The 10,408-nt window shown below is 40.8% G+C and overlaps 1 protein-coding gene across 1 annotated transcript in view; it reads right to left on the bottom strand.

The window, feature by feature from the left end:
* Positions 1-5,441: 5,441 nt before the first annotated feature.
* The window catches only part of PRRG1 (proline rich and Gla domain 1), a 34,261-nt gene continuing 29,294 nt past the window's right edge, over positions 5,442-10,408 (bottom strand). Inside the window, exon 4 of the mRNA XM_050333420.1 lies at positions 5,442-9,248. Within this exon, the coding sequence (XP_050189377.1) occupies positions 8,724-9,248 (525 nt within the window). The 3' untranslated portion in view covers positions 5,442-8,723. The remainder of the gene's footprint in view (positions 9,249-10,408) is intronic.

Here is a 10,408-nt window from a genome sequence, read left to right as displayed (position 1 = left end):
TGCAAATAAGAGGGACAGGGCAGCTCTGTGGACCTGGAAACATTCATATGCTCACCCAGCCTCCTTTGCAGCACAAACCCTGCTAAGGTGCTGCTGCCTGTACCACATGGAGAGAAGAGGTCTCTCGGGTAGAGAGGTCCATGGCAGCTTAGGGGGGTGTAAAGCAGGTTTGTAAAGCTGCTTCAGGCCATGGGGCAGCCAGCACAGCCCTGCAGTGTCTCACGTGCAGCTGAGCAGTTCTTACCACATTAGCCTTGGTCAGGTGGAGCACCTTGCCATAGGCTGGTCCTGCAGCAAAACAGAGCTCTGAACAGTGACAGAGGCATCACTTCATGGCCAAATGCAGTTGCAGCCAGGCAGAGTGGCTGCTACTGCGGGGTCACGGCAGCCTGCACTCCATGACCACGTCTCCATCAGTGCTGGACACCCTTCTTTGGGAGTGGGGAAAGGCAGCATCCCTGCCATCTCTCTCACTCAGCAATGCCTCCATCACGCCTGTGCTGAGTGCCAACCAGCCTCAAATCAACACAGATTGCAGCTGTGGTGGTGACACAGTGTCCTTGCAGCCGGAGGTGGCTCTCTGAGAAAGCAGAGGGAAATGCCATGGGGAGGTGGAGGGGACAGCAGGGCAGCCTCTTGCAGAATCTCATCTGTGAAACCTCATGGAAGAGGAGCATTTGTTAACAACCAACCACAGCAACCTCTTTAAAAGAAAGGATCATCAAAACAATGTTGACTATCAGCAAGCCAATAATTTGTCATTGTCACCAGCACAGAGGAGATGCCAAATGAAAGGTCCACAGGCTGCACCTGGCTCTGAAAACCTGTGTCAGACAGCAAAATGAACTCCACAAGTTTTTTGCCAGGCCTGGCACATAAGAGCTGCTGGGAAAGGGCAGGCCAGAGGGAAGTGAATGTTTTGGTGATGTGTGGTAGCACTACTCAGCTGCCTGGGAAGGTATTTTACACATGTCCCAAAACAGGAGTCTGATATTGGGGCTTATATTTTTAATGTCACTTTGGAGAAGACTTTTCAACAATATGGCACAAAATACGGTGCAGGGAGTACTGGAGAAGTGAGATGGCTTATCATCAAGGTAAGCACATCCATTTAGAAATCTCTGGACAAATGGGGGGCGGGGGGCAGTTTTTTTCAGTCATGTTGCTAGGAGACATATTTGTAGTCAATCACAGAACCATCAACTGCTGCTACTCAGGAGTTTTTTTTAATAAACTCTTCTATACTGAAAAGTAATTCAGTGAAGCTAAAATTGCTCATGGGAGCATGCCAGTTTTGACAAAAACAAGAAACAAAACCCACACTGGCAATGACTTTTCAGGTTCCAGATGGAATTTGTGATCCATAAAGCATAACATTGAGGTTGGCATCAACAGCATACAAAAAATCAACAGGAGTAGCTCAAACCCACACCCTGTGATATCCCTTAATAGAAGAATACTGGTCTGCTTTCCAAGAATCCATAAGGAGCTAATCAGTAAATTAAGTCTACGTTAAGTAGTTTAAATTTGCTATACCCAGAGATCTGCATATACTACAGTAAATTTCAAGGGATTTTGAAGTCTGAAAAACGATGAAGACTGCTAGTCTAGTTCAATGTGCAAAGCAGCAGTGGAGGAAACACAAGTTCAAATCCTTGTTCCAGGTCTGTGGGTGAAGGCCAGAGCAAGAGCCAGCCTTGCTGATGGGCTGGGGTTTGCTGACAGCCCCAAGACACTGAGTATTTTGGCACTGGTATCATGATTTTGTGAAGTTTTCAGGAAGTCAACGCTGTGCTATCCAGAACAGTAAATGTTGAAATCTCAAAGTACTGTGCAGGACAGAAACCCCTCTTCTCCCTCCCAATTAGGGAGACAGTAGCATTTTCACAGAGCCAAGATGCTTGTGAGGGAAGGCTGAAAGGTAATGAAGGTTGGTAGCACAATTAGGTAAGAAAAGGGACACTGAACTACAAAAAATAACATCTCATAGGGCTGAAAAAGAATATTGAAGAGAATTAGCATTAGAAATTATTTTCAAACCTACATTTCTTTTAATGAATCTGAACAATAAAAGTATCAACTGTTACGCGCTTTGATATAAGAGCATGTGAAAGATTTTAGGGGAATAGAACAAAGAGGTATCACTATTCAGCATCGCTATTAAACAAAATGCAAAAATCAGCCAGTTAAGAGAAAAAGCATCCAAAACACCTAGAAAAAGAAAAATGAAGCTTTTCATGATTACTGGACATATTTGGGACCACCCAGAGCAGCAGAGTCAGGCTTAGGTTTGGGGTCAGCACTTTTTCTTCACGGAAGGGAGGTCTTTTAATTTTAAAGTTGATAGCTTAAACCTTGCCCACTCCTCAGGTGTTGTCACAGAGAAATTTGCTTACTGCTGCCTACATTACCAGCAAATGAGCGTTCAAGTGTGCCCAGCCTTTACTATACTTCTACTAACACTCCTGAAGTTGTAGGTGAGTTGGAAACAATCCAAACCATGATTTCAAACAGCTGTAGGATGGAAGAAGTACATTTAGAGACACCAACATGATGTTCAGAAACAAGCCCTGAAGACTAAACCGGAAAAGGGGATGCTGAGATACTTAGATCACTATTGGGAGACACAGTGTGGAACTTTTTGATTTTATTTGAAATGCTAGTGAGGTGGGTACATACAAAAACCCCACCCTGACAAACTCTCATATGTCAGGTTTTCTTTCAGAGGGCCACCATATTTTACCTTCACCCACCTGTAAAGAAAAATCTATGGTTAGAAGAGAACCATGAACAGAAAAGTAGACAAAATAAAATAAAAGGAAAAGATAAAAATAACAATCCTAATAGTAAGTGGAAATAAAGGACTTGTGCTAAGAGAGTTTAGGGGTGCCAGCTGGGGAGAATGTTTGAGCTGGTCACAATGCCCTTGCTTTCCTTGAACAGTGTAATTTTTCACAGAATGTCCTGGCAAGAAATGCTGCCTGCAGTGGTTTTAATCTTGGAAACAACCCACGTGTGGTGGTTGCATTAAGACTGGAAGTGAAAAGGCCTCAGGTGGTAATGGGCTGTCCCTCACTGTGTGTCACAGACTGACACCTGCATCTGGCCCCAAATGCCTGCCTTCATCCCCCTGGTTGTTTGTCCAGCACTGAAACGCTGCCTGGCCCGGGTGGGAGCAGCCCAGCAATGTCAGGGACAGGGAAGGAAAGCAGGCAAGCTTGGCTAGCAGATCCACGTACGTACAGACCTTGCAGTGTGTCACTGAACAAACAACTCGAGTCCTTGTGCTCAGCGTCACTGCCAGCAGCAAGAGCTGAGTAACAAAATAAAGAAAAATCCAAAGAAAAATCAAATCAGGAGCCTCTGACCTATGGAATCAATCCAGAGTCTGTTGTGTGGGAAAACACATTCTACACCCCAGGAAAGGCCAGGGAGACAGTCTGGTACAGAATATTCCTTATGCAGAGATTTCATTGCTGGGAGTATCAAAATGATTTAAGCACTTGTTTCCTCCTTGCTTTAAGCTCCTCAGCTAACCCTGGGAGTGATGCAGGTACATACAGTGCTTCCAAGTGGAGAGGGAAACAGCAGGTCACACTGAAAATATTTGTTTGGATTCTTAGGTTTTGTTGTTTCTAAGGGGAAAACAGCACAGCCGTCAGCGTGCTTTTATTGAATGATACCCAGAGACAGGACAGGCAAAGAGAACACAGGTCCTAATATCACAGCAAACATTATTGCAGAGCTTAACAGTAGGGAAGTGCTGTATAACATGCTGCACGTGCTAGATATATACATGGTCAAGAGAATATAAGCAATGCCTTTCTTGCACTGACTTGTTACTTAGCATTCAATAACTCACTGCCAAATGAAAAATACAATTACTGAGATCCCCCCATAGAAGAAAAGCGTAGTTCAACTTTCTGGCAAAGCTCAAAGTTCAATTACCCTGTAGCAAATCAATCAAATCTTTGTGCAGCAAGCAATGAAATAGTACAGATGTCACCTCTGTGCTTTCAGCTTGGTTTTCCTTCTTTTTAAAAATCAGCAAGTTGCACTAGGAGACATTTACAACGCTCACATTATGCAAAGATTAAAAAAAAAAAATCTATCAATGTGATTTAGAGCAGCAGAGAACAGTGCTCAGGGTGTGCAAAACAATAAATAATGAACATTCATCACCAGTAACCTGCGTGATGATCTGATTTTTATAGATACCGAGATTCATGATACCAGTTTAACATTGTATCTGCCACGCTCCCATAGCTGGGAGCCAGGCATGCAATCGTGCACTGAGCCATGTGCAAACACATCAGCCCACAGTGATGGATGCACGGTCAGGACACGAACGTGCACGTGCACAGCAAACGCCACTTAACCCAGGGCAGAGCGTCCTGCTTGGATAAGGAGCGTTCCGAGGGGAGCAAGGTGCCACACTGTGCATGTGACAGCTTGGAAAGTCACACTCACCCTGCTGATTCAAAAGACTCTCTTTGCCCTTTTGTTGTCACCAGTGTAAAAACTGCCCTCGTGTCCATGAAACTCTCAGGCACTCACCTCCCTCCAGGCTTCACCAGCCTCTCCCAAAATACCAGGGACACATTATCCTGCCTACCAGAGCGAGTAACGATGACACAAAGTCTGTGTTGACTGCAATGGAGACCTTCAATTTCCAGCAGGGGTCCTTATGCAAGGTTGGTTTTGCTTTTGTTCACTGTTATGGCATATCCAGAGATGATGGCAAAATTTTGCAATCACTTTCAAACGGCTGAAATCAACTTTGAAATTAAGTCCTCTGACTTAAAACACCTTTTTATTTTGCTACAGATTATTTGTTTTTTTGTTCTTTTAAAAAAATTCCTGACAATGTCACTGGTCATATTTAATGCCGGAAAAAACTTCTAATAATTCCAGGTTAGTCCATAATATTGTCAGTGAATGAAAAAGGGAATATGCTTATGTTCATAAAACAGCCAATGAGATAGTGTGAAGAAATCCTCTTACTCTGGTTCTGATCCCAATTAGAGCGCTTGAAAAACCAGACTAATTCTGGAATTAGTCCTCAAATAATTCAAGGAAGTTTCCAATCAACCTTGCTGCCTGTGGAGTAAAAACTGCCAAAGAGTTGTCATCTCCCTCAGCTGTAATCTTTTGATTTGTTGAAACAGAGAATAATTTCTGCTTTCCCTCAGCCTGTGACTGTTACTGTGCTATGCCAGTTTAAAACTGGAAACTATACAAATTCACAAATCTGATTAAAATTGAGCCTGAATTTTGAAAGAATATACCTGTCTACCTACAAACAATAGGTATTTTATATCATCCAAACAACTGTTTCATGCAACTAAGTCCATAAAGCAATGGAAATTAAAAGACCACTTAAATACACAAAGTTAATTCTCACTGTACTTGTGTAGAATCGATATTTTGAAACAATAGAGGCATCTTAAAAAATTTTATTTACCATATCGAAAAACAAATGTTACAAAAAATTTTCTATAAACATAGGCAAAAATGTTTAAATAGGATAATTTAATGTAAACCAAACCCCCTTAAAATATGCAATACTGTAATCAGAGGTTATTTACATCCAGCGAAGACAGAACAATCTTCAGTAACGTTAATGTAACCTAAGCAAATCATTAATTTCCATAATTTCTTAAAACAGCAACATATTTAAGTTAGTTTTAGTAGCTAAATCATCTCAGTCCTAATACAAGATGAAATTCAATGTTACATTCAGAAGTGGGAAAGGCAGTATCCTGACTATTCGTGTCATCAGTCAAGATAGCACTGCATTCAGGGTTGCAAAACCTTAGAGAGGTACAATTATAAATTCATATTTATTGCATGACATGCAGTTACAGGATAGGTAAAACAAACAAACAAGCTGTATAAAACCCCAGTACAAATGAAATTTTATTTTTCAATCAGGTTAGAAAAGCCAGCCACAAGACTAAGCTATTTTCCCATATTTCACAAAACAGAACAAAACTGTTTGTACTTTGATATTATTCCAAAATGGAGAAAACTGTTCATATCTCAGAGGAAATGAATTTGCACAACTGTCCCACACAGTTTTGTTAACTATGAAATTTATTCACCAAGACATAAATTTATAGCCCACAATGGCTTTCATGCTGATGTACATGGAAAAGGCAAAGCCCAATAAATTTTATTCATAGATCACTTTAGGTATTTGGTTGTGACTTTTTTTTGGAACAGCAAGCATCAGTTTTGGATTGCACATAAAAGTATCTACAGGATACAGTAAGAGGATAAAGTAACATATTCAATTTAGGAACAAAGCCTTTAAAAGTGGTAGTGGAATATAGTGTTAAAAAAAAAAAAGGCAAACAAAAGAAAAAAAGGATCCAGCTCATCTCTAAACTACTAGACCAGACTGCCCATGTTCAGGGGATGACAACAGCTGCTGAACAACCTAATGTGAAATGTGTGGTCTCCATGCATTTCCTACAGGAAAGTCTTATATTCTAACAAGAAAATTACTGTTAAAATTACTATCTGTGCTGGCAGGCACAGGAGATGCCAATATGGCACAGATACTGAAGTACCAGCTCTTTCTGAGGTGGTTTCTGCACGTTGGGATGAGGCACTTTGTTTTGGTAACATCTGCCCAAAGCAGTTAATTTATTAACTGTTGCTCAGTATAAAAGGAGCTTTAACTCCTACAAGTGGCAATTCAGGATTCACAAGAGCTAAAACCACTTCAAAAGAAAAGGTCAGACAGCCCACAAACAAGACTCAGGCAATTTTTACTACAAGTGTCCAAAATACTGTACTTATCTGCCCAGTATCTATTATATGTAATAAACATAAATAAGAATTACAGTTTTGACAACAGAGTCAGGAGTTTGGCCAGGAGTTCATCTATTAACTCTAACATAACTTGCCTTAACAACTAAAGATCCCCAGCAGACAACTTTGGCAACCTACTCTTTGTCAAAAATGAGAACATTAAATTCATCATAAAATCCTTACTCCACTTGTCAATGTATCAGATCAAATTCTTACCAAAGTGTGCATATACACACTCATCTATGACCACACATTTCTTTCCAGTCTCTGTCCATAAAAATCCTTTGGGAAAAGGTGGGCCAAGCCCCCATGAGATGGACGTTAGGAGCAATTTCAAATGTATGGCACTGGCATTTCATTTGGGGTGTTTGAAACAAGATGCAGTTTTGTGTTTCTGTTTTAAGAAAGCCAACATAACATAACTTAGTCCTTCAGGGCTAAACACCTTTCAGGTGGTGCTGATTGATTGGTAGAACATGGAACAGCAGTACTAAGCTAATGCCACACTACCTTGGTGTGGGAAGAAAGCTAACTGAAACTAATATTGAGAAGTTAAATCAAGCAATGAACTTTCAAATCAAGCTGGGAAAAAAAGGAGTCACCACACTAGAACTTGCACCACCCTAACTATCATCAGCATCTAAACCGGGTGGGTGAAATTCTGTACAAGCCTGTATATAATTTGCATCCATCTCTTCAGCCTCAAAAAGTCACTCCACACTAATGCTTGGGGTTATGCTGCATGTTCTTAGAATTCCTTGTTGGAACGGACAAGCAATAAATCTATTTTTTGTTGTAAAAAGTATCTGTATTCTCTGCAAAGGACTTCCAAAGGCACCAATACAAGGTGCACACATGGTACATGTAAGTAGGCAAGAGAGTATCAGGATTTGAGGAAGGGGTTCATAGCTGGGGAAACCTTGAGGAAGGTTTTCATAGTTGGAGAAAAAGGAAGTCACACTGAATTGTTTTCCTTTTTCCTCTTTATAAAGGAAAGTAATACCTCTGGGTTTATATGCTTATGGATAACATCCTGGTCCCAGTGAAGACTATGGGAGAAAGTTTATGACCAGAATTTTATCCACTCTTGAGTATTTCAGTATTTCATTATTTACTCTTGCATGAACTTTCTAGTTCTAAAGTTAACATATGCATACTTCTCACCTCTGGAATACACAAGTAAGACCAGACAGGAAAACAGGAAAGGTAGAACACAGACAAAACCAAATACCATTAAATTCACTAATCAGTGTTTCAAATTTTTAGCTTCTAAACATTTACAGAATTTTGAGCTGTAATAGTAAAAGCTTTAGAACACACCTCTTCTGCTAGAACTCTGAAATTATTGCTATTACACCAGCATTCTCTACATGAGATCCTGGTTTGAACACAAAGGCATCCTTCTCTCAGCCTCCTGGGGGCCCAGGATAAGGTTCAGCATGTAACAAAAATCCAAGTGAGAAAAAAGAACCCACCAGACAAGGCAATACTGCAAAATCAGTCCTCTTTAGTGTAACTAACTATTAAAATGTTGTTTAAGGATTCCCCATTGCAGGGAATTATGACAGTCTGCAGTAAGAAAGGGGAGGGCGATCCCACAGATCTTGTGGGGAATGTGGACATGTTCAGAATAAAACAAGTGACATCCCTCAAAACAGAGGTACTTTTGAGAAGTATGACAGAGCACCACACTTGTATCTGCACTGCACTTTCAATACAGATTCCTTATCTTTTAAGACCTTCTGTAGGGGAAAAAAATCCCAAACCCAAAGAACGAGTGAACCTAAAAAAAAGTGAAATCCATTGTAGAAGTCCCTTAAATTACAGAAATGCATAATACGCCAAGATAAAGTGCTACAAAATGATTACTGATTTTTTAAAAGGTCCGTGGCATTCTTCTTGTTTCACTTATCACTGGTGACAATGGGAGTCAGTGCAATGGCACCGGCTGAGCTGGAGTTCACAATGTCTTCGTACTGTGGGGGCGGATCTAAATGCTGCTCAGTTTCGCTTCTTCTCACACTGACCTCACCAGTGGCTTCCTCATAGGAAGGAGGAGGATCACAGTTTGAGAGCCTGGTGGATATCGAGTCCGACCGTGCATCCGTATAGCTCAGACCTCCCGGGGAGAGCCCACTGACTTCATACATTTCCTCCTGTGGGGAATGAACAATGCTGAGGGGCGGCGGGACAGGGCCTCTGCCATCAGCCACAGCACCGTCACCCAGCGCTCCGTGGGCTCCCCTGTGCACGTACACCGACTGTCTACGCATTTTCTTTTTAAAGAGGCATCTCCATATGACAAAAATGACAATGAGGATAACGAAAAGGCCAATGATTAATGGAAACGCAAGGTAAAATGAATACCAGGTATGTCCTGTGTTACTTTCTCCCTGAAGTCCGTTTTTGTAGACTTTCCAGAACTCCTTCTAGAAGAGCAAGACACAGTAAGTCAGAAACTATAAGATAGTTAAAAAAAAAAAAAAAAGGCAATGTAAGCAAGTTGTTTTAAATGAATGAGGAAAATAAAAAAGGCATTTCAAATACTGAGGATTAAAATAAGAACTCGCATGGATAAGCGCACATGATAAACTTTCAGTTTTTCTTCTGATGTCATTAGTGATACCAAAGGGATTTGTTTTTTAAAAACAAACTTCTCGCTACTTTTAAGGTTCCCGTGTCTGCACTTGGTGTTTGCAATCAATACAGCACAGACAGGACTATGCAAAAATAGACAATCAGTCAATCCTCCAAACAGAAAAAAACCCCAACCAACCAACTCCCCTGCCCCCACAACTAGTTAAAAAACCCCCAAACCCCTGCCCAATCAGCATGCACACCAGCCATCCAGTGGATCAAAATTTTTCAGCACCACTCAAGGTAGAAGTTTGGGCTTTGTTTGTTTGTTTTAAAATTGCAATAATACACTAATACAATTTGACAGGGAAACACTGGTTCAGAATGACAGACCATTTTGGCAAAGCACAACTGTGTTGTACTGTCATCTCATAATTTAGACTTCCTCCACCCTCTGGCTCATACAGCAATTGCTATCAGCTTATTTTGAGTTGATCCAGATCCTCTGTTTACAGCTAAAAATAGCTCCAGAGCTATGAGAATATCACACAGCTTATTATATCCTAGAAATCTTGACAACACAGCTACAGATAAATGGAACATAAAGTGAAAATAGGAACAAGTGAAAACAAAGATGAAGGGGTACACCAGTAATTTAAAGTCATCTTTGCTCTATTAATATGCACAAGTGGAAGCACAAAGATCATGTTGCCAATCTGATTTCCTCTGCAGTGATTGCTATGAAAAAAACAAGAGAAAAGCATACCCTGCCTCAAAAAAGTAGCCCTAACATAAGATCTCTCCTACTAAGAAACGCTTCCACTGTGTTTTATAGCTATGTATAATTTAAGAAAAAAAATAATTAATGACACCCTGCAATCCATGCCAAAAACTCTGAACTCTCTAGTTTCCACTAAAAATGCAGAGATCTGGCCCAGTCATGCTCATGCCAGCATTGCATTAATTTTAAATGACAGCACACATCTCATGCAAGTATTTAGGAAATAGTCAC

Source organism: Myiozetetes cayanensis, unplaced genomic scaffold, assembly GCF_022539395.1.
Source record: "Myiozetetes cayanensis isolate MyiCay16 unplaced genomic scaffold, myiCay2020 scf5-8, whole genome shotgun sequence".
Lineage (NCBI taxonomy): Eukaryota > Metazoa > Chordata > Aves > Passeriformes > Tyrannidae > Myiozetetes > Myiozetetes cayanensis.
This window is presented reverse-complemented; position numbering and strand designations above follow the sequence as displayed.